The 24,051-nt window shown below is 48.4% G+C and overlaps 1 protein-coding gene and 1 long non-coding RNA gene across 4 annotated transcripts in view; both read left to right on the plus strand.

Moving 5' to 3' along the window:
* Window positions 1-20,248, plus strand: part of LOC123785043 (uncharacterized) — an 87,281-nt gene extending 67,033 nt beyond the window's left edge. For 2 of the 3 annotated variants that reach the window (XR_015721430.1, XR_006777591.2), the window contains 4 exons: window positions 2,963-3,158; window positions 9,317-9,523; window positions 14,573-14,647; window positions 19,940-20,248. This is a non-coding gene — a long non-coding RNA (uncharacterized LOC123785043). The remainder of the gene's footprint in view (window positions 1-2,962; window positions 3,159-9,316; window positions 9,524-14,572; window positions 14,648-19,939) is intronic. The other variant, XR_015721431.1, reaches the window with a different exon arrangement.
* Window positions 20,249-22,739: 2,491 nt separating this feature from the next.
* PTPRJ (protein tyrosine phosphatase receptor type J) overlaps window positions 22,740-24,051 on the plus strand; it is a 161,263-nt gene continuing 159,951 nt past the window's right edge. The window contains exon 1 of the mRNA XM_087854861.1: window positions 22,740-23,209. Coding sequence (XP_087710987.1) covers window positions 22,775-23,209 — 435 coding nt within the window. The 5' untranslated portion in view covers window positions 22,740-22,774. The remainder of the gene's footprint in view (window positions 23,210-24,051) is intronic.

The raw sequence follows: 24,051 nt of genomic DNA on the forward strand, positions 1-24,051 counted from the left end.
AGGCTGATTTTGCTGGGGTCTGCATCCATGACCATCCGCCACTGCCTTGGAGCGAAGGCTGCAGAAGTGAAACCTTTGTCATTAGCACTCTTTAGACCATCAGATGCAACTTTCCGCTTCCTTCTCACAGTCCAGACCCAAGCAAATGACCTCAGGGAATAGCAGCAATAATTTGCATAAAGGCTGATTGTCACATCTTCTTTGAGTAGTTTGGGAAGGGGGCAGGAACTCCCGTGGTTGAGCCCTACTGTGTGCTGAGTGCAATGCTAGGCTCCCAGGTACCCCATTTCCTTTTATCCTCTAGGCAGCCCTACGAGTGGGATACTATTGTTCCCATTTGGTAGATGAGGGGACTGAGGCTCTGAATGCCCATGTGAGTTGCTCAACATCAGCACAATCGGGAAGTGACAGACCCATAGACTGAAAGCCACATCAGCCCGGCTCCATATCCTGTGCTCGCTTGTGACGTCACTGTCCCTTCCCGGCACTCCAGGTTGGAGTGGTTTTGGAACACAGCTACTGAAATCTTCCCCATTAGGAATTCAGAAATGACATCGTCCAACGCCTTCATTTTATAGGTCGAATGAGTTAGCAACGTGAATGTATGTCTAAACTCTGGGTAGTTGTGCCGTGAGCGTTGGCTTCCTGTCGTCACAGCTTAGAAACCAGAGGTTTAGGGAGATGCCCAGGTCGCTTGCCTGAGGTTACGCAGCAGGTTAGCAGCAAACCTATACTCTAAGGCTGTCTCGGGCTTCTGATCTTTCCAGACACCCCCTCCCCCCACCTCCCCAGCCACGTAAGGCTTCGAGTCAAGGGCTGTTGTGTCAATGACGAAGAGAAAGAGGAAGAGCTGTCAGGCCTACAGGGGCCTTGATGCTTACTTAGTTCTGGAGGAAATTGAGAAAGTCTCGAAGTCCCCTGTCCCCTACATCCTTGTCCCCTGCCCCTCCTGCCCCTAGATAGGGAGGGATGGGGGTGCAAGGGAAAACCTCTCTGGATGGCTTGTATTCAGATTTGCAGCCAAGCAGTATTTATTCAGCCCTATTCGTGCCAAGCACCCAATCCCCACCCTTCAGGCCCTGGCAGGTTAGTGAGGGACCAAGAAGCAACCAAGACACTGAGAGTTCCGTGCTACCACTGGGGTCAGCATCAGGTGCTGCGGGGGCTCAGGCTCAGGAAAAACAAGGTTGGATGATGTCTTCAAGGCCACAGGACTGGCAGGGGCTTTCTGTGATGTCTTCACACCGTGATGGTTCCGCAGAAATTCCCTGAAAATATCCACTCCCGTGTTTGTCAATGAGCAGCAACCTTTTAAGGCTTCTGTGAAAATGATTATGACAGGGGATGCCTGGTGGCTCAGTTGGTTAAGCGTGGGACTCTTGATTTCAGCTCAGGTCATGATCTGGGGTCAGGAGATGGAGCCCCGCGCCAGGCATAGAGCCTACTTAAGATTCTCCCTCTGCCTCTGCCTCTGCCTCTCCCTCCCCTGTGTGCGCACACTCTCTCTCTCACACACACAAACAAGGACATGAATATTACAGGTGCATGGCCTGGGGGGGCGGCGATGAGGGTGTGGGGCCAATGGCGGGGAACAGCCATGAGCCTGCGTGTGACGCTGAAGTCGCTGCTGAGGTTTGGCTCTCGTTTATGCCGCTCACCCTCGCATCTGTCCTTACATGTGATTTGCTTTTCAGAGTGCTTTTGCTTGGAGAGGCAGGCCGGTGGTGGGCATTGAGGGCTGCTGTATGGGGCTTGCATTCAGGGGTTGAACCGAAAGAGCCATGATAATGGCAAGAGCTAATTTAATGGGCCTCTGTGCAGGACCGGGCTACATCTGGGAGGTGGGGGTGGGGCTGGTGTGTGTGTGTGTCCCACCTAGTACCTGGTCAGAGGGGGAGGGGGAGGAGGAGGGGCTAAATCAGGAGAAGGCTTGGCTCTCATTGAATCTTTCCAGTACCGGGTCAGGTCACTTGATTTTTCTTTCCATTTCAAGGATGAGGAGGCAGAGGCTCAGGCAACTTCAGGGTCACACAGCCTGTAAAGATTAGAACTCAAGTCTGTCTAGGCTCCACTTTCCCGTCTATACATGGGTGTGTGTGTGTGTGTGTGTGTTTGTGAGAGAGAGCGTAGGGGGGGACTTAATTTCTTCTTTCTATTTAAATGAGAAAATGCTATGGAGGGGGTGGCGGAGGGGAGAGGGAGGGATGCTGGCAGTTTCCGTTTCTAGGAGTAAAGGTTCCACACTTTTGGAGCCATATCTCTTTGTTTGGAAAATTCACGAGGATGGGCCTTCATAGAAACACAAGCAAGTCCCTGCCTATTGTCCTTGGGGAGGAGGGTGAGGTCACCCCAATCTCTACACAGACGCAGTGGGCTACACAGAACACTGATGTAGTTCTCTTTAATGAGGTGAATTGGTGTCTTCTTAACGGACCTTCGCCCTTGAGGAGCAGGGGAGAAACAGTCCTGGGGAGAGACTCTAGCTGGACAGTAGATGCCTCCCTGGGGGCTGTTGAAGATTGAATAATGGAGGCAAGGAAGGTTCCGGGGGCCCTTAAGACTGCCTCCTCTGAGCAAGTCATTCATTCATTCACTCATCCCTGTGTGTCATGGGCTCTGCTAGGCTTCGGGAATACACTGGTGAGTTGTCCTGAGCTGAACTCTGGGTGGGTGCGGGGGGGGGGGGTGGTGGTGAAAAGGGCAGCAAAGCAGCCCCGAACAGGGTAGCTAAAATTGGAGCTGACTGTAGGACCTGTGAAGCTGGAGTTTTGATGTCAGGGTGGTGGGAGAATGAGAGGCTCTGAGTCATATTAATATTTGGATATTTTAAAACCAGGAAGATCAAATGGATGCTAAGATAAACTTACAGTTAGAATCTGGAATCAGGGAAATGCAGTTTCGAGATGTGTTTGGCTAGTAGAGATGATCTCTTTAATTTTAATTTTGATTTTAATGTCAATAGGTGGGGATTGCGTTCCCAGCTTCCTTGGTTCTCACGACTCCCGAGCAGCCCCACCTGAATCACATATGTACCTTATCAGCCACCTGCCCGGCCCCAATGGCTAACAGAGTTTCCTGCCCTAACAGTAGAGGTCTCAGAGCTTTGAGAGTCTGTTTATTCAAGTATTAATGAACCAAAAGCAGATTTGCAGAATGAGGTAAGGTTTTAAACTTTGAACTTTTCTCTGATTCTCACTGTAATGGAATAATGGTGATCTTGTTTGGTGACCTTTATTGATGATAATGATGATTGGTACAAATAATTGCGAATAAGCTGACATTCATTTCTATTCATTCATTACACATATAGTTATTGAGAGCTGCGGTGTGTCAGCACTTTTGTAGGTCTGGGGAATACAGCAGGGAAGAAGACAGACAAAAATGGAACTTGAATTTCAGTGTGGGTGGAGGGAGATAGACAGTAGAGAAGATACATGAATAAAATGCATAGTCTATGAGATGATGATAAGTACTAAGGAGAAAAAGTGGGAAAGAGTAAAAGTGTTGGAGGAGGAGGAGGGTTCAGATAGGGTGGTCATCATAGGCCTCACTGAGACAATGAATATTTAGTCAAGACTGAATTAAGTGAGGGAGCTGGCCATCTGGGGCAAAAATGTTCTAGGCAGAGAAGATAGCAAGTGCAAAGGCCCTGAGGTGGGGCTGGCCTCGTGTGTTAGAAGGGATATTAATACGTCATACACCGCTCTAAGCTCTTTCACTCCACTGAGGGAGGTACTATTATGTTTCCATTTACAGATGGGCGAACTTTGGCCAGAGAATCTAAGAAACTTGCCCTGGGTTAAATAAAAGGCAGAGCCAGGTTTCTAACCCAGGCAGTCTAACTCCAGAGCTTGTGCTCTTACTAAGCTAGGTTAAAGAAGCGATTTCATTAGCCTGGGTAGACCCAGGTACTGAAGATTTACAACTCCAGCTTGAAGCCGCCTTCCTAGCCCTGGAGGAAAACCCTGGGTGTGGTAGCAGGGGAGGGAGTGACTCAGGCCTTGGCTGGCTTCCTGCTGAGTCATTGCTGATGGGCTGTGGAGGGAGGCGAGTGGCACTCAGGCCTCACCTCCTCACGCTGGCAGGTTCCTGCCCTTGGGGGGCAGATGCCTGGCAACAGGTCTTAACCACACACCATCAGTGGACTGATTCGTCTGACTTTCCCAAGAACTTCGTTGTGAAATTGTGGGTGGGCTCCATTTCCTGGCATTGCCCCACAGCCAGCAAGGGGGAGCAGCCCAGGAGGCTGACTTTCTGCCCAACCTAGCCCTAAATTCTCCAACATGTCCCGGATAGACACGTTCTGTCCCTTGTCAGGCTGACGGTCTTTCACCTTGGGTTGAACTGTCCAAGAGCAACTAGCTGTGTGTTTGGCAAAGAACAAGGTGCCCAGGACAGCCACACACACCACCCTGGCCTCATGACGTTCACCCTCTTGACATACTCATTCACAGATACAGCCGGGAGGGAACGGGTAAGCACTACCATAGGTACATGGAGTTTGTTAAGATTTTAAAATAGGGATTCATGAATAATAATAGCTAACATGTCTTGAGCCCTTACTATGTGCCAGTTTTCTCAGCAGTTAACATGTTTTACCTAATTTTCAAAACTCTCCCAACACCTGATAAGGGAGATGCTTTGACCATTTTTCAGATATGAAAATGGAGGCTCAGAGATGTCACAGCTAGGGAAGGGCAGAAAGGACATTGCGCACAAAATCCCGGAGTCAGGAAGGTGCAGGCTGGCTTTGGGGAGCTCCGATGGGCTGGTGGAGAGCAGAGGATGGGGGAGGAGCACAGTGAGAGACGAGGTTGTCCGATGAGAGATGGCGCTGGGACCGGCCCATGAAGTTGGACTTGAGTTCGTGGTGGTTGGGAACCACTGAAGATTTTTCAGCATGTCTCCCTTTGGTGACCCAAGGCTGTAGCTTTGTTGCTTTGGTTGAGGGTCGCCTTGGCACATGAATCATGGGGATCGAGCAGAAACAGTAGGAAGAACTCAGACTCTGGTGGTGAGGAGACATCTCATTCTCTCCTTGCTCACCAAGAATCCTCTGTATTAGCTGAGCTTGTGCTGCAGAATATCCTTAGAGAAAAAGCTATATGTTCCAAGAGATGTCCTGACGGGTGCTGCCCACAGCTGGCGGGTCCTCTCCTTTTGCCCCCACAACCTCTTCTGATTCAGCTCTTTTTCTGGCTTTCACCTCTTAGTTCCCCAGTTGTAGTGTGCACATTTGTTGTTTCTGTCCACCCGGAATTTCTCCTTTTTTTCTGCAAAACTTCTCCCTATTCTCATTCTGTGATCTACTGAGTTTGCCTCATGATACCTTCTTGTGGTAGGCGCCATTACTTACCTACCCAATCCAGTCTCCCTCTTCTATGGGTTAAGAAACCCTAATTTCATTCTGGGTGATGTCACCACATGGCCAGTCCCAGGCAACGGATCATGGTACATCTAAGCCAACAAGGGCCCTGTGTCCGACCTTCCCAGACTCCCTTGCAGCTAGGGGCATCCATGTGACCCAGTTTTTGTCAATATGACCTGAGGGGAAGTCAGCTCTGTGGCTTCCGAGAAAGCTTTTGATTTTTTGACAAAAGGAAACAGTTCCACTTTCCTCCGCCCGACAACCCCTTTCCCCTGCCCCACAGTCATGATGGCTAGAGCTTGGGGCAGCTTGAAGGGTGTCCACTGAGGGTGGCCAGCAGCCATTGCATGGAGGAAGCCTGCCTTGTGAGGAGAGAATACAATCAAACACAGAGAGAAAAGCAACAGTTCAGGGAGATAAAGAGAAAAAAGTTGAGGCCTCATTTGAACATTTAGCTTCATCAGAAACTGGCACCGTGCCTGGAATTTCAAGTTATGTGAGCAATATACATGCTTTTGTTTTTTCCTTATGCTTGGTTGAGATGGGCTTCCATTACTTGTAACCAAAGGCCCAGGTCTCCTATCTTAAGGGCGAACATCTAGCAGTGCTCCCAACCTTCCTCTGCCTGTAACACCTATGACCTTGACCAACTATTATGATGTGCATGAGGGTTCCAGTCACATGTCATCTACCCACCCGCCCTCAACCTCAGCACCCCATGCCCTAAACCCAACCCCCTCCCTACTCCCCACCCTCACTCTTCCCCCATCTCTACCCTTTTTAAAAAAGAGATTTGTTTATTTATTTTAGAAGGGGGGAGGGGCAGAGGGAGAGAATCTGCTTCCTTCTTGGTCAAAAACTGGCCCAACAGAATAAAGGAGGAAAGCCAGGGTGTCACCACATACCAAGGCTGCTTCAACTCCACAATGTCCTCAGAATGTCCTGGCGACACCACTGTTTGAGAAACAATGAGATTAAGAAATGCGAGTCAAAGAGAAAGCAGCGAGCTGGGTGGGCAGGGGTGGGGTGCACGGGGTCTGTCTGATGGGGGGGGGGAACCTTACAGGCCATGCACCCATTCTCTGGTTTGTTCATTCATACAACACATGGTTTATGCTTTTCTTCTTCAGCTTGAGATAGAATTGACGTATAGCATTATATTAGTTTTAGGTGTACGGCATAATGATTCGATATTTGTATATATTGTGAAATGATCACCACAGTTAATCTAATCAACATCCATTATCACACATAGTTACAAATCTTTTTTCTTTTTCTTTTTTTAAATTTTTTTGTCTTGTGATGAAAATTTTTAAGATCTATCGGCTTAACGACTTCCAAATATGCATCACAGTATTATTTACTGTACTCGCCATGCTGTGCATTGCATCCAATGATTTATTTATTTATAATTGGATGTTTGTGCCTTTGGAGCCCCTCACCCATGTCACCCACCCCCACACCTCCCACGTCTGGCAACCACCGAGCTGTTCTCCACACAACACATTTTTGTTGAGCACCTCCTTCGTGCTAGACTCTAAAATGATCCCAGCCTTCTCTATATAGGTGAGGAAATGGGAAGTACATATATGAAAAATATAAAAGAAAGAAGCTGCCTGGTGAGTGTCCATCTTTCCTCAGGCTTCTCAAAGAGAAAGTGACCTTTAAAATAAAACAGATCAAGTCCAGATTGGCAATGAGAAAGCCTCTCTCTTGGGTGGGATTTGGGACATTAAAATGAGGTGTCACTTTGGGATTTAGAATCTCTGTTCCTGGAAACCTTCAAGAATGAATACCTAAACCACTGACTCATCTTTAATAGCTCTGTGGGGGTACTGCGTAAAGCAAAGGCTTCCGAGTGAACAGACTTAGGTTTGAATCCCGATTCCTTCCTTCCCTCCCCCCTCCTTCCCTCCCTCCCTCCCTCCCTCCCTTTCTTTTTTGCTTCCTTCCTTCCTGAGATCAAGGCTTTTATTTTATTTTATTTTATTTATATATTTAATTTTGTATTTGAGTATAGTTGACATGGAATATTCCATGAGTTTCAGGGGTACAACAGAGTGATTCACAATCTCTATATTGTCATGCTCTGCGCACCACAAGTGTAGATGCCGTCTGTCACCATGGAACGCTATGACACCACCACTGACCGTGTTCTCTATGCTGTACCTTTCATTCCTGTAACTTATTCACCCACAACTGGAAGCCTGCATCTCCCACTCCCCTTCACCCATTCTGCTGTTTTTCCTTTTTTGAAATGTGTGGTTTAGACAAATTGCTAAACCTCTCTGAGCCTCAATTTCCTTAGAGTTATTGTGAGCATTGTGTGAATATAATAATACTATAATTTTTTTGAGGACTTAACTATTTTCTGGTCCTGATCTAAGCTCTAGAAGCTTATTAGCCTATTTATCCTCACAACAAGTGAGGAGGGGAGACCAAGGCAGAGAAGGATCAAATACCTTGCTGGTCCATTGCAGAGCGTGGCTTTGAAGTCATCAGGTCTGGTTCTAGAGCCTATGCTTGTAAGTGGTTCACTTGCTGCTGCCCCTATTGGCAACATGGAGATCACTCACTCATTTTAATCACTGGAGAGGATATTCAAGCGGTAAAATGCATAGGCTCTGCAGCCAGATTGCTGTGGTTCAACTTTCTGGTCTATCACTCATTAGCTGTGTGACCTGAGTTGTGAACAAATCGTTTACATTCTCCATCCCTATCTTGATTTCCTCATCTGTAAAATGGAGAGGGTTTTTATGAAGATTGAATGAATTACACAAAAACCTTAGAATTGTATCTCGTTCATGGGAAGTCCTCTGTGGATACCGCCACTGCTGTCTTCCAGGGGTCATCACTCCCTCAGGGGGACCTGAATTATGTTCCTCCCTATATTCACCCTCCTAGCACCCTCTCCCTTCTTATGTAGCACTTAGGACTCACGCCACTGCTACTGTATTTCTAAGAGATAGAAATCCATGACATAAAACTTTCCTATCACTTAGAATTTTCATTTAATGCATATTGAAAGAGCTTTTTAAAAATCTTATTTAGACCTAGATTTTTTTCAAAGATTTATTTATTTTTTTAAAGACAGAGAGAGACAGAGAGAAAGAGAGTATGTGGGGCGGGGCAGAGGGAGAGAGAGAGGAAGAATCTCAAGCCGACTCCCTGCTGAATGCAGAGCCTGACACAGACCTTGATCCCATGACCTTGAGATCATGACCTGAGCCGAAATCAAGAGTTGGATACTTAACTAACTGAGCCACCCAGGCGCCCCTAGACATAGATATTTTTAAAAGATTTTATTTTTTTAAGTAATCTCTCCATTCAGTATGGGGCTCGAACCCACAACCCTGAGATCATGAGTCACCTGCTCCACCAACTGAGCCAGCCAGATGCCCCTAGACAGAGAGATTTATCACATATCGAGTTGCTCTGTTTCCTTGCCTTTTTAGTTCACAATAACTCTTCATTTCAGTGCTAAATCAGCATGGAATCTTTTTGAAGACATTGTAACTGGTGGTTAAACTCAGCACCTGTACCGCTAACAATGCACAAAACTCAAGAAAAAGGGAGAAGAGATGGAGAACCGTGCAGGTTTGTGCACGCGCAATCAATGACAGCTACATCACAACCATCCCCTGGCAGTCAGCAATTTGAGATACCACCAATTTCAACACACGACCTTCTTTCAGGAGTGTAAAAATATGGAAAAAAGTGTTATAAATCTGATGATGAAATACAATATTAAAACTTAAATGTCCCCCCCCCCACCCACCCAGTTGCATGATTCCTTATTTGGTTTTCCAAAAGCCCACCATGGTTTAGACCAAACCTGTAAGTATGACTTAGTAATGACGTTGTGTTGGTTAAAGCAATGCTAGCTGCTGTAGAAGAGAAATCCTAAAACTGCATCAGTTAACACTATAAACACTATGCATTTTACAGGTCAAGAAACGAGGCTCAAAGATGTGAAATGATGTGCCCAAGACCACGTTGCTCTGCAGTCATGGAGCTGGAGTGGAGCCTCATCTACCGAAGCTCTTCCCATTACATCTGCTTGTCTCTTTGAATTATACAAGAAAGGCAAAGGGAGAGAGAGAGAGAGAGAGGGACACTATGGTCCTTTTCACATGGGGCCGATTCACTTAGAAGGTATCTTTGCTATTTCCAAGTCTGGGGATTTCACCCATAGTCTGTTACCTCCTACCAGTGGATCAGAGGGGATCAGGCTGCAGTGTTTGCTACCTGCCAACAGTCTGGGTTTCTTTTGGATGGGTCTGGCTACGACGTACTCTTCTGGGTACATGACATTTGGGAGCAGTCATTTTGACAATGAAAGAAGATACATCTATAGATAAAAGTTGTAGAGGGGGCGCCTGGGTAGCGCAGTCGTTAAGCGTCTGCCTTCGGCTCAGGGCGTGATCCCGGCGTTCTGGGATCGAGTCCCACATCGGGCTCCTCGGCTGGGAGCCTCCTTCTTCCTCTCCCTCTCCCCTGCTGTGTTCCCTCTCTCGCTGGCTGTCTCTCTTTCACATAAATAAATAAAATCTTAAAAAAAAAAGTTGTAGAAGAGATGTAGATGTAGACATTAAAAAGAGACTTCAAAGTAAAAACATTCAAACACAATGTGTAGAATCTGACTGAATCCTAGTTTGGAAAACCAGCATTAAAAAATACTTGGAGGTGGTGCCTGGTTGGCTTAGTTGGTGGAGCATGTGACTCTTTATCTCAGAGTTGTGGGTTTGAACCCCACGTTGGGTGTAGAGATTACTTAAAAATAAAATCTTAAAAAAAATATTTGGAACAATTGTATATATTTGAGTGTGGCTAGAATACTTGGTTATAATGAGGAATGAGCTTTCATTTTCTTGTGTATGATAATGCTATTGAGGCTATGTAGAAAAATGTCGTATGTTTTATTTTTTATTTATTTATTTTTAAAAAGATTTTATTTATTTATTCGACAGAGATAGAGACAGCCAGCGAGAGAGAGAACACAAGCAGGGGGAGTGGGAGAGGAAGAAGCAGGATCATAGCGGAGGAGCCTGATGTGGGGCTTGATCCCATAACGCCGGGATCATGCCCTGAGCCGAAGGCAGATGCTTAACTGCTGTGCCACCCAGGCGTCCCATGTCTTATGTTTTAGAGATACGTACTGAAGTATTTAGGGATGAGATATCATGAAACGTGTACTTTGAAACATCAACAACAAAAACAGCAACGGAAAAATAGATGAAGCAAACTTGGCAAAATGGTAAGAACTGTTAAACGTTGGTAATAGGTATGAGGATGTTCATTTTATTATTTTTTCTCCATGACATTTACTGTTTGAAGTAAGACAGTGGGGATATTTGGATGAGGCTTAAGAATGAATGTGCTTATCACTAGTATTTGTCTTTTTTCTTTTCTTATTGAAGTATAGTTGACAGACAGTGTTCTGTCTCTGGTGTACAACATAGTGATTTGACAATTCTATGCATTACTCAATGCTCACCATGGTAAGTGTAGTCACAGTCTTTCACTATACTCGTATTTGTCTTGTTATATTTACTATTGATTGATCAGTCAATTTTCTTTATTCCCTTTCCTCCTCAACTGTAGCTCTATGAAAACGGGAATCTTGCTAGTTTTGATTATTCCTAGCACCTGTATTCCTGGCGTCTAGCACAGTCTCTAGTACACAGTTGGGTTTTTAATTTTTTTTTCTGCCAAGCTCAACTCTCACTGATGAGAATTGGCCTTTCTCCATCATTGCCAGCCTTTGCTTTGGTTCTCCCTGATTCTGGCTTCATCTCTGGCTCTGCAAGTTCCCCCATCCACAGCCCTCCCCTACCTCATCTTGGTCTATTCCTGGTCGATCCCTGGGGTCTATCCCACAGGCAGGAAGCAGAAGGCTGCCGGGGGCCCCCATGCCCATCAGTCTGAGCACCGGCATGCGGCATCTCCCACCCTCTCTCATGATCTGCTGCCATCACACTATGGACTCCTGGAGGCCAGGGACCTTCCCCTGCACGTCTTGGTAGTTGCTGGAGCATGTGGCGTGGCCCTTAACTGGTGCTCTGAAACCATTTTTTAAAAAAGATTTTATTTATTTATTTGACAGAGAGAGAGACGGCCAGCGAGAGAGGGAACACAAGCAGGGGGAGTGGGAGAGGAAGAAGCAGGCTCATAGCGGAGGAGCCTGATGTGGGGCTCGATCCCAGAACGCCGGGATCATGCCCTGAGCCGAAGGCAGACGCTTAACGACTGAGCCACCCAGGCGCCCCCTGAAACCATTTGTTGATTGACCACTTGCATTCCCCTTCTTGTCCTTACTTCACTCCTGTTAGATGACAAATATTTTCATGTATTAGTTTCTTTTCTCCATATTATTTTTAATTATACAAGTAACACATGGGCATTGTAGAACAATTAGAAAGTGGAAATACACTAAAAGAAAAAGAATCAGAATGATCTGAAATCTCGTCTCCCATTGTTATCATTTGGGTACATTATTAACTTAGCTCTGTGCATATATTAATATGTTTTTCTGTCTATAAAATGAGATTGCTTTTTTCCGGCTTCCTTCCTCCAATAACATATGGAGAATATTCTTCCAAAGCAGTAGGGACGTATCTATGCCATCTTTAATATCATAAAGTGTTCTCTTACAAGGCTATACTATAATTTATTTAACTAGTTCCCTATTGGTGCGCATTTTGGTTCTTGGTAATTTGCTGCTGCATTGAGCATCCTTGCATCTTTCTCTCTGTGAGCACTGGCACTCACCCTGCTGTTCATTTCAGCAGGTTCCCCTTCCTCCCTCCCTCCCTCCCTCCCTCCCTCCCTCCCTCCCTCCCTTCCTTCCTTCCCTTCTGTGTGCCAGGCTCTTTCCTATTCAGTGGAGAGACAGCAACAGTGGATTTTCTGGGGTAAAGATGGCTTTATTATTGATGTTACTGTTATTACTAAAGACTTACTACACGTTGCCACACTGCCCCCCGAGAGACTAGATTGGCTTCCATTCCCACCTGCGATGTGTGAGTGTCCTGTGCCCCATCCCACCATTGTCTTTAAGAGCCACCTCTGCAGGGAGCTGTCTAGCAGTGTGTCTGGCATCTGTTCCCTGCTCTCTTCCTCCTTTGGGTTCTTTCCTTGGCCACATCCATCTCAGGATCAGCTCTGGCCTTTGGTGCTGCCCTTCTCAGGTTAAATGACTCTAGCTTTCTGCCTGCCCCTGAGCATGCTTTTAATTTTGAGGTTCCTTGCAGATCTTCCCTCTACTTGCCATGACCCCATGCAGTGCTCCCCACAGTCAGCCACCACTCTTTGGCCCCCAAATGGAGGGCTCAGACAACCAGAGTGAAAAGAAGCAGGCAGAAGTCTGGGGCTCCGTGGCTGAAGGCAGCTTTTATTCTTCCTTTGCTTCTTAGATTTTATTACTACCCTCGGGAACCAATCAGGGGGCTCTCCCTTGATCTGTGTGCAGGAGACCTAGCCATAGCTGGAATTGAATCTTAGCCCTTGGCCTAAATCCTTCCAGGGCAGCAGGGATGACCCTTGGCTCTCAAGGATTAGTGCAGAGTGAGCAGCCATGTGTTTGGATATGGCCTTGGAAAAGGGGGATCTGTGGTCCTATGGAAAGGGCATTCTGTTCTGAGAGTCCAGGCCCAGGTTCTGAGCCCTGGTTCTGCATGTTCATGTGACCATACTAATCAGCCTTTGGGGTGTCTGCCCAGCTCACTGCCACCCCTGTCTGTGCATCTGCCCTCTGGTGGGGGTGTGGGCTTTGGTGGTCATTTTTATATGATATGACCCTATCCCTTTAGCCACATTGTTTGGACCAGGGATGGGCATGGGATCTGAACTGGGCCAATCAGATTTCTTCTGGAAATTGGGATTTGAAATGGTGTAGGGCTCGTTGTAATAACCTGAAACAGAGGAGGGAAGAACCAGAAATAAGTGCACAGAGATGCAGAGAATGGATGCAGGATGGATGGCCCGCAGCGCAGGGAGCAAGAGGCAGATGTGGAGAGACGACTGGCCTGGATCTTGCTGGGTTTCCAGTCCCTGGTGCCCCGGCTGTCTTCCTGACTTGGAGTCTATGAGACACCCCAGTGTTCTCATAAGAAAGCCCCCCTTTTGGCTTCAGCTCTCCCTGTAACCTGCACACAAGCAAACACAAATCTTACCTAACATGGTGAATGGAGCTAAACGTCGGACTTCCTGAGCCCACATCTCAGCGTTGTTGAGAGGGCCGCATGAATAAATGTGTGTAGGTCCGGTGTCCATCCTGATTCATCAGAACCTGTGCCTGACGGGGTAAAACATTTTGAGTATCATCATTGCCTGTAGGTGAAAGAACTTTGTAAACTTTAAAACGGTATAAACTTGTGTGTGTGTGTGTGTGTGTGTGTGTGTGTGTGTGTGCGCGCGTGCGCACATGTGTGAATACCTATATGTACCCTATGTCCCATCCTAGTCCCTATTCTGACTTTTCCTATAAACTTCTCCATGGCTTAAACAAGTCATTGTCCTTCTCTTGGCTTTCACTTATTTATCATTTATTTATCAGTGAAGTCGGGTGGAATGCATGACCTCTAAACTCCCTTCAAGCTCTGAGAGTAGAAGGTTAATTCCTGCACATGGTCCAGGCATGCAGAGAACACACCTGCCTTGGGGCTGGTGCTGAAGGCCTGGAGGCTAGGAGCCAGGGATGCTCCCAGGTAACAAATGCCAGGCTGGGTTAGGGAGTCAGGCAGGATCCCTTCTCTGCTTTGCCCTGTTTAGGTTTATGCTTCTGCTGTGCAGATGTCTTGCTCTAGGCATAATGAGTCTCCAGGTTGTCACTGTGTCAGAAGGGACGAGGGTCAGGAAAATCTAGCTTTGCCAGAAAAGCCAAGACCTTGAGGACACCTGCTGTGGCCTTACCAATGCTGGGATCACAGCTGGTCTATAAACTCCTCCTCTCTGCTGGATTTCTCTGCTTAGGACAATAGCCAAGTCGGAACCTGGCCCAGGATCAGCCCAGCCCAGCTTACTTTTCCAGAGCCAAGGCTCAAGGCATTTTCCTTCAGGTTCTTTATGTTTTTGGTGACTGCGAACTTCAAGTCTTGGCTAAATCAAGTGTATTGACATTTCTTAACAGCCCGGAAATTAATGGAGGTCATTTGGAAAGGGTGGAGGCCCAGACTGAAGGAGGTCTTATTTTCTCTCCTGCAGAGTGGGAGCAGTGTCAAGAAAGACTGCAAGACAGAAGCTTTCTGCTAAAGCACTGCTGATATCTATTTTTTGAAGGTAATCTCTATACCCTATGTGGGGCTCGAACTCACAACCCCGAGATCAAGAGTCACATTCTCTACTGACTGAGTCAGCCAGGCGCCCCCTGCACTGCTGATATCTAGAACAGCTGTGTTACTATTAGCAAGTCACTTAACCTCTCTGAGCTTCCATTTCTTCATCTGTAGAATGAACGGGTTAGACTGGATGGCCCTCAAGGTTCTTAGTGTTTGTTACATTTTACAATTCTCTGAATCTCAGGATGAAACCCTGATAGCATAAACAGCATATTTCAACAGAGTGGATGCAAGCCTCTGAAAAAATGTCTGATGAAAATGTCAAAGATGGAGACAAATGACAGATGAAGGAGAATCGGGGGGAGATGAGGAATTTGTCTATATGTCCTTGTCCTGAAATCGTCCATTTACTATGTACCTAAGGGGAATTTAGGGATATCTATATTATGCTGCTCTCAACATGAGGTTGAAGGTTAAAGGGTCAGGGGGAGATGTTCAGGGTGGGGATTGAGGAGGGCCCTCCGGGCCAGGAATGCCCACCGGGGAAGCCGTCATGTAGTGGTTAATTCAAGCTTCGGCTTCAGGCAGACCTGTGTCTCCTAGTTCTCTCTCCTGTGTGTCTTTGAGCCGGTTATCTTAAACCGTACCTGCTTTCGTTTCCTTAACCGCAAATGGGGATCATGAGAGTGCCCCTGGTATAAGGCGTCGGTAAGGATTGAATGAGGTAAAGTGTATCAAGTAGCTTGCACAGGGCCTGATACGTAGTGAGCAGCCAATAATGGCAGTGGATACTATTACTTCAGTTTTTACCCTCTATCTTGGCTTATAGTTTCCAAGTAAGTGAAAGAAGACTCAAGGTATTCTGCTGATAGGTGGTAGTCTAGGCCTTTGAAAATTTATTTTGCTTCATAAGAAAAAGAAAATCCCACCAACTCAGACCAAACTCAAGAGTATTTTCTCAAAGCATGGTTGGAGGAAGCTAACTGCATTCGGATCACCCATGTGCTTCCTGGTGCAGGGTCCTGAACTTTTATTCTAATTAGAAATAGAACTCTGATTCTGAGTCTCTGAGGGGGGCCCAGAAATAAGCATGCTAGCTAAATCCACAGATAAAGGCTGAGAGTCAGGCTTTTAAGGAGCATACTGCCCTGCCACCCAATAGAGTAGGCCAGTGCTTCTCAAACTTTAGTGTATATAGGAATCTGCCGGGAATCTTGTTAAAATGCAGAGTCTGTTTCAGTAAGTGTATTAGTCAGGATTCTTTAGAGAAACAGAACTAATAGGAAATATATATATTCGTAACACATAGTATGTATATATATATGTAATATATAGTATATATATTAGTAATATATAGTGTGTAAATTAGTAATATATACAATACAATATACAACATATAATAATACAATATAATACTTTCAATATATGTATATGCAATATACAATATTTACAATATATAATATATACAATATACAAATATATACAATTGTATACATACAATATACAAGTAATATATAGTATATATATTAGTGATATACAATATATACAATATTATATACAATATATAACACATACAATACAATAATATATACAATATACAATATAATATATACAATATACAATATAATATATACAATATGTACAATATACAATATATACACACATATATCAAATAAAGATAAAGTTTTGGCTCATGCAATTATGGAGGCTGAGAGGCCCCACGATCTGCCACCTGCCAGCTGGAAACCCAGGAAAGCTGGTAGTGTAGTTCAAAGGCCTGAGAGCCAGAGAGCCAGAGAGCTGATGGTATAGATTTCAGTTTGAGTCTGAAGGCCGGAGAGCCAGGAGCTCCGAAGTCAGGAGAAGACTGATGTTCCAGTTCTAACAGTCAGGTAGAGAGAGAATTCAACCATCCTCCGCCTTTTTGTTCTATTCAGGCCCTTAACAGATTGCATGAGGTCCGCTCACATTGGGGAGGGCAATCACCTTTACTCAGCCCCCCATTCAAATGTGAATGTGAAACTTTTCTGGAAACATCCTCACAGACATGCCTGGAAATAATGTTTAACCAGATATCTGGGCATCCTGTGGCCCATTCAAGTTGACACATAAAATTAACCATTAACAGAAAATTCCTGGGGTGGGGCCAGAAATTTTGCATTTCTAACAAGCTCCCAGGGGACATCTGTTCTGCAGGTCAGTAGACCACGGTTTTAATAGCAAGATTTCAGAGGCTCTGTAATGGTGCTGGTCATGAGTGCTCTTCATCAGACATTTCTCACTGTGCTTTCTGGGCACGTGGTAGGCTTCTACTTCTTGGCCCCCACTGTGGTTGGGTGGGGCCAGATGACTAGTTCTGGCTAATGAGAGTGAAAGATGAGAGTCACTTCTAGGACAGAGTATTTAGTTGCCCCTTCAAGACTCTCCAAAGCTCTTTTTCCCTTTGCCACAGCAATGGGCAATGTTTTAGAATGGTGTCTGCTCCAGTAGAGGACCCCTTGGGTGAGGATGGCATGGAGCCGAGCCCTCAGCCGACCTGTGAGGACATGTAGTGAGAACAAGACCTACGTGCTTGTTGTTTTCAGTCATTGACATTTAGGGGGGTGTTTGTTACTGCAGCATAACCTCGCCTATCCTGACTGATAACACTAATCTCATTCCCATTTTACAAAAGAAGGAACTAAGTCCAAGAGGAATGACTTGTCTGTGCTCTGACACCTGGCTAATGAAGTCTTAGTCTCTGACCTGACTCCCACTCTCCCTCTCTTTCCATCAACTGCTAATGCCTCTCCCACTTGGGTCTCCCAGACTATGTGCCCGACGCTCGTCACATGTCATTTCCTTTCATCTTCACAGCAACGATTTAAGGTCAGTGAATTATCATCCCATTCTTTGTGTGAGGAAACGGAGGCCAGAGGCATAGCAAGTAGATAGGATTTGAACCTACGACCATCTGAGCCAAAGCACAGATTTTTCCCATTATACCACCCTGCCTCAGATCTGCCAAAAAGGTATTTTAATAATGGTAAACACTTGATTCCAGGCAGTGTTATCAATGCTTTAACTATGTCCCTATTTACAGCAGTCCTGTGAGGTAGATATTATCTTCAAGAACATCCTCGTTTATAGATAAGGACACTGAGGCACAGAGAACTTAATTTGTCCACAGTCACACAGCTAGTAAATGGCGGGATCGGGATTTGAATCCAGGCAGCTGACTCCAGATTCCACACTCACACCCACTACACTTTATTCCTGTGAACAAAGCTCACGCATATATTTCTCTCATATGATATATATGTACACATGTATTTATCATTTATATACATAATATACCTATATTGTCATACATGATTTTTATTTGCTTAGATTGCAGAGTATTTTCTTCCCTACTAGCAAGATTCTGCTGCACAACTGTTCCAAGTTGAGTTCTTTTTTTAAAACAAGATTTATTTATTTATATGAGAGAGAGAGAGAGTGCGCAAGTCGGGGGAGAGGCAGAGGGAGAGAGAGAGAATCCTCAAGCAGCCTCCGTGCTAAGCGTGGAGGCCAGTGCGGAGCTTGATCCCAGGACCCTGAGATGACCTGAGCTGAAATCAAGGGCCAGCTGTTTATCTGACTGAGCCACCCAGGCACCCCCCCCCCCCATGTTGATTTCTTATCCTAACTGCAGGGACCCGGGTATTCTGCACATCCAGCACGATGTGATTAATAATTTTTTTCAACCTGGGGGGAAAAAAAGGACATTCTTTTCAATCCTGAAAAAAAATTAATTTATTTTTAACAAGCTTGGAAGGACCCAGCTGCCAAGAAGCCCCGGGACTCTGGGCCTCCAGCTCACTCTTCTCTTCTTGCCTTTACACCTCTCAACCCTTTCTTTGTTTGAGGAGATGTTTCTGCTTCAGGCTTGACTGCCTCCTGCCCCCTGCCTGCCACTTCTGGTATTCATGCAGAAGTCATTCTCAAGTCCTGGACAAAAGCTCCTTGTCCTCTAGGCTCCAGGTCTTCTTGGCACACACACTCCCTGTGTTTCCAGGTACCTAAGACTCTGGATCCTGGGTCTGTCCTGTCAGAACATAAAGGTGCTGGGCTCAGTGGGACCTTGACTCAGGACCTAACAAGACAGGAGAGCAAAAGCCAGTGGGCTGATCCCTAGGGGTACCTAAATTTGGAGTAAGGATGGGGGACTTTAGAGAAATGGCTCTGTTTCTGTGCTCCCAGACCCTGAGGTGCTGCAATAGGCTTTCTTTCCGGCCCTGAGAATCTGTCACAGGCAACTGTTTCTTTGTAAGTCAAACTTTGTTTCCTATCTCAACACACACACACACACACACACACACACACACACACACACACAGGAGAAAAGAATTAGGAAAATGCTTAATGTTGTAAGTGCTTGAAGTCAGAAACAAGAAAGGCATTGCCAAGGCACTTCCTGGCTTGGTGCATGCGCAGGTGATTAACGCACTGTTTAGGGAGGAACTGAGGTCTGGTGGACAAACATGGAGTTCTAACCACAGCCCAGTTATTAGTCCACAGGAAACATCCTGTTACTATTATAAAGATGAAGTGCTACTTTTTTTTTTTTTTGAAGAACTTTCTAAAAGTCTTCCTTTCCATTCTGATTCAGTTCAAGTCTGTGAGACAGGAAGGTCTCAGGGCAGCCATGCCTGCAACATTAGCTAATCAGACTCCCAAGAAACATTCCATTCTGCTTAGGAGGGCTTTGGAGAATGGTTTGCTCCTGGTGGCTTTTAAAATAAACTGAGGGTTGCCAGGCTGAATGGACTCCCTGAGGGGCCAGTGACCTGGTTCCAGTCTGGTGCCCAGCAGGCTTGCTTCCCGGTGGGATGGTGGATGTATCATTAAACATGGTTGCTCTGCCTCTTCCCCATTCTTTGTGGATGAAAAAGGAAGTCTCGTAGCCTCTGTTCCTTCCCATTTAAAATTGGGGAAACCGAGGCCCAGGAGAGTAATAACAAAAGTTAATAGTAACAACCAACACACACAGAGCACTTTATATTAGCTTATCTGTAAGTGCCAAGGGGAGGGGCGTTGTGGCATAGTGGCAAGAAAGATTTGGTTTCAGCTCCTGGTTTTGCCGCTTTGAAGCTGTATGACCTTGTGTAAGTAACTAACCCTCTCTGAGACTCCATTTCCTGGTTTGTAAAACATTGATAATGATACCTGTTCTTCAGGGTTGTTGTAAGGAGCAGAAATAATGGATGTAAAGTACATAGAGTAGTGCCTGGAACCTAGGCGGTACCTGATCAGTGGTCTTTTTTTTTATTAGGGACACGATGCATGCCGGCCATAGGATAAATAGTGTTTTCCAACCCTGCTTGACAGCAAGAATTGCCCAAGGACCTGGTGGAAAACAGATTCCCAGGCCTCATCCCCTGCCGTCTCTGGAGAGGCACGCGAATCTAGAGTGTAACAAGTCACCAGGCGATTCCTATCAGGCCGTTTTTGGAACACATCCCGGAACCCTCTACTCCAGTCTCTTGGTTTGGCTCTTTTGTTCTCGATGCACCTGGCCCCATATTCTGTAAAGCTTTAGCTTTTGCTTGAAGGTGGACATGATTAAAAGGTCATCTCTCATTATATATTCTCAAAGAGAACGTGCCTTGAACTTTGCACAGATTTATGCCTGAAAAGCTGTTTGCCAACGTAATTTGGGGTGTGTGTGTGAGGGAGGGAAGGAGAGAACAGGCATATATCTAATACCTTAGTTTGCTGTTCAAAGGAGTGCATTCAGTTCAACTAATGAGTGTTATTTGAGTGACTGTTATATGCTGGGGAGACAAAGATAAACAAGATGCAGGCCCCGTCTTCAAGGGGCTTACGTAGAGCCCACTGAGGAAGATGGTCATGTAAACAGGCACTTACAACACTGTAGTTACATAAGGTTAGCACAGGGAGCTGGGAGGGCACGGAAGGGGAAGTGCGCCCAAGTCAGGGTTGGGGCCTCTGGGAAGTTCTAGGGGAAGTGACATCTGAAGGCGAGACCGATACACTGGAATTTAGTCTCAAATCCTTTTGCAAAGTGAATGATCCTTCCTTAATTTATCCATGTGGAAAAATGAACTTTCACATCATTGGTAACCCTGGATACATTTATACAACCACGCAGCTGCACAAATACTGAGTTCCTGCTATGGGCAAGGCACAGAGTGAAGTGTCGTAGGGCAACTAGGGTGACAAAGGCCCAATCCCTGGGCTCAGGGAGTTCACACCACACCTCCGCAGGATTGATTTCATTTCTCATCTAGGTCATTCATCCCGTGTGATCTGTTTATGACTGAACAGGTAGTTTATTACCCAGCTTCTAACTCCCTTTGCTGAAAAGACTGTTTATTCCCTTTCATCACCATGTAGTAGGGAAATCCAGTCCCCACCAACACTTAAACTCGGGCATACATTTTACCCAAGAGAAAAATCAAAGTGCACGCTGGAGTTCATGGCGCGGTTTGCAGATCCAAGCCATGATGCTGGGGTGGCCTGGATGGGTCTTTGTGGTCTGTTGGGTCTGCATCTCTGGCAGCCCGCAGACCTGGCAGCTCCTGTGCTAAGTCAGGCTTTCTTTCCCTCTGGGCCTCACGGACCCTGATGCCTTTCAAATCACCTGTCTCTGCCCCAAGAAGGGAAAGAGGCAAGGAGGAATGGAATTCCTTGTGAATTGTGATAATTACATCATGTCTAAAAAAAGATGGCAAGGTGTTTAAGCCAGCAGGTGAAGTCCCCACACCGTCCGTGCTTGTCTGTGGGTATGGTCTGGTAGGAGCTGCTTAGACCTTTTGAGTGAAGGTGTGTTCCCATCTTGCAGAGGGGGAACCTGAGGTACAAGAGGTACAAGAGGGGGAACCAGAGGCAGTGTTGGACACCTGGCGGTTTGAGCCCTGCTAAGCTCATTTTTCAAAATCTCCCCTGAATACCACCCTCTCCCTGCCCTCCAACCTCCCCATTCCCCGCCTCTCAAAAGAACAAGCCTAAAGCATCTGCCTCCTGTTTTTTGCCAAGTTGCTCCCACTTCCTGAGACCCTGCCCCCCTCTATCTGCCTGGTGAAATTCAACCCATCCTTCAAAGCCCAGCTCAGGTGTCACTTCTCCTCCTGGTTGGAATTCATCTCTCCCTCCCGGGCACTCCTTGGCTTGGCCCTTTCTCTCATTACTTCTCCTAGGGAACCTGGCTTAGCCTCCCAGATCCTCAGTGTTCTCCTTTGTGCACAGGCATAGTAGTAACATCTACAGTTATCTTGAACCCCCTGTAGCTCCTGGTCTTCTTCCATGATGTTACGAAAGCTGCCAGAAGAGAGAATGCTTCCTGAGGCCCATTATGTGTCATGCCCAGTGTTTAGGACTTTACTGCCCATTATCTCATGTAATTGTCAGTCAAGACTCCTAGACGGGTACTAGTATTATCTTCACTCCACAGATGAGTGGGGAGGCCCAGAGAGGTGAAATGCCTCTTCCGAGGTCACACAGCTAGTACTTCGAGCAGAGCCAAGTTTACCATACGCCAGAGCTAGGGTCCTAATCACCGGACCCCCTCCGATGCCGGCTCTCCGCCTCCCCGCCAGGGAGGATGGGGCGGGGAGAACACAGCACACAGCGCGCCTCCTACAATTTAGGGGTTCATTCACCCCCAAGCCTACCCACCGGCCGGGTCAAGCAGGCCTTCGCGGGGTCGTTGTCTAAACGCAGGCCTGGCTGTGCCCTCGGTAGGGATCTCGGTCATCATCTGGGCCATGCAGCGGAGCCGAGGCTGGGACGCCTGTACCGAGGGGTACCGGCTCGAGCGGCGCGACAGCCGCGGAGCCGGTCCTGGGTCCCGAGTCCCGGGTCCCAGGAATGTGGGAGGGCTGGGCGGAGAGGGCGGGCACGGCAGGGGCGCTTCCTCTGCCCGCGGGAGGGGAGACGCCAGGGCGCGCGCGGGGCGCGCCACCGCCCCCTCCCCGCCGCCGGGCCGGCTGGGCGGGGGCGTGGGCTGCAGCGGGAGGGCGGCGAGGGGCCGCGGTGCTCTGCAGCCGCCTGGCCGGCCAGGCGGGAGGAAGCGATGAATATTCAGAGGGGGAGGGGGAAGGGAGGGGGCTGAGCGCTCGCCGCGGCTCCCTGCAGCCCGAGCCGCATGACGCGCGGAGGAGGCAGCGGGAGCCGCAGAAGCCGGGATCAGAACGCCGCACGCGGGGGGTGGGCGCCGCTTGCTCCGCCCCACGAAGCCCCTGCGCGCCCAGGGACGCGTCCCTCCCGCGGCAGCCGCGCCAGGCTCCGCCGTGTGGCCGCCGCCGCCGCCGCCGCTGCCATGTCCCCGGGGAAGCCCGGGGCGGGCGGAGCGGGGACTAGGCGGACGGGCTGGAGGAGGAGGAGGAGGAGGCGGCGGCTGGAGGCGGCGACGAGGGCGCCCGGACTCGGGCGCACGGCGGGACCCGACTCGCGCGTCCCGGGCACGTTCCAGGGCGCGCGGGGCATGAAGCGGGCGGCGCGGGAGGCGCGGCCGCCTCCGCGCTCGCCGGGGCTGCGCTGGGCGCTGCTGCCGCTGCTGCTGCTGTTGCGCCTGGGCCAGGTGAGCGGCCGGGTGGGCCCGGGCGCGGGGGCGGGGGGGGGCGGGCGCGGAGGGTGGGGGCGGGCCTGGCATCCCCTGCACCTGCCCGGGTGTGCCCTGCCTGCGGGGTCCGTGGGTGGTGGCTAGGGGCCCGAGTGCTCCGAGCCCCCCTCTTGGAGGGGGCTCGCCGGAACCCAGCCGGCCTCGGGCGCCGGCGACCGAGCCCCTGCCCCGGCTGCCCAGTCCCGGAGGAAGCGCGGCGGGGTCCGGGGTCCCGGGGTGCCCGTGGCCTCCTGGTGGAAGCCTCCGCGCGGGCTCCAGGCCATCTCTGGCCCGGCCCTTCCCCGAGCTGGTCACATCTGGCCGGCGCGGGCCCGGCTAGCCCGCCCGCGGCGGCCGGAGGGGGCGTGTTTGCGAAGGGCTCGCGTCGCGGAGCGGGGCCGGCCTGGCCGAGCGCGGCCGACCTCCGACCCGGCCTGCAGGGGCCCAGGGGGCCGGGCCGAAGGGCAGCGGCGGCGGCCGAGGCGGGGGGGCAGCCGGCGCAGGGGCGGGCGCGGGGCCTCCGGGCCGAGGGCACCGCTTCTGGGGGAAGTCCCCAGCCCCGGCAAAGGTGGCCACTCGCAAGGCGTTCGTCAAGGCGACGGTCCCCTTCCCGGAGAAACTGCTTGCTTCCCTGGGCGTTTATTTCGTGCTTTGTGGGCGCAGGCTCTTCCCCCACCGCCCTGTTTTCTAGCTTCGCTTTTCAGATACTGCTGTGCCTGGCATTTTGGCCACCGACCTTTCTGAAAGCGCCGTTTCCCCTTCATAGTATTCCCACTGGGGCTGAGGCAGGGCAGGTGGGAGACGTTCCCATGTCACAGATA

Source organism: Ursus americanus, chromosome 24 (assembly GCF_024610735.1).
Source record: "Ursus americanus isolate L20-20 chromosome 24, mUrsAme1.1.p, whole genome shotgun sequence".
NCBI classification, from domain to species: domain Eukaryota; kingdom Metazoa; phylum Chordata; class Mammalia; order Carnivora; family Ursidae; genus Ursus; species Ursus americanus.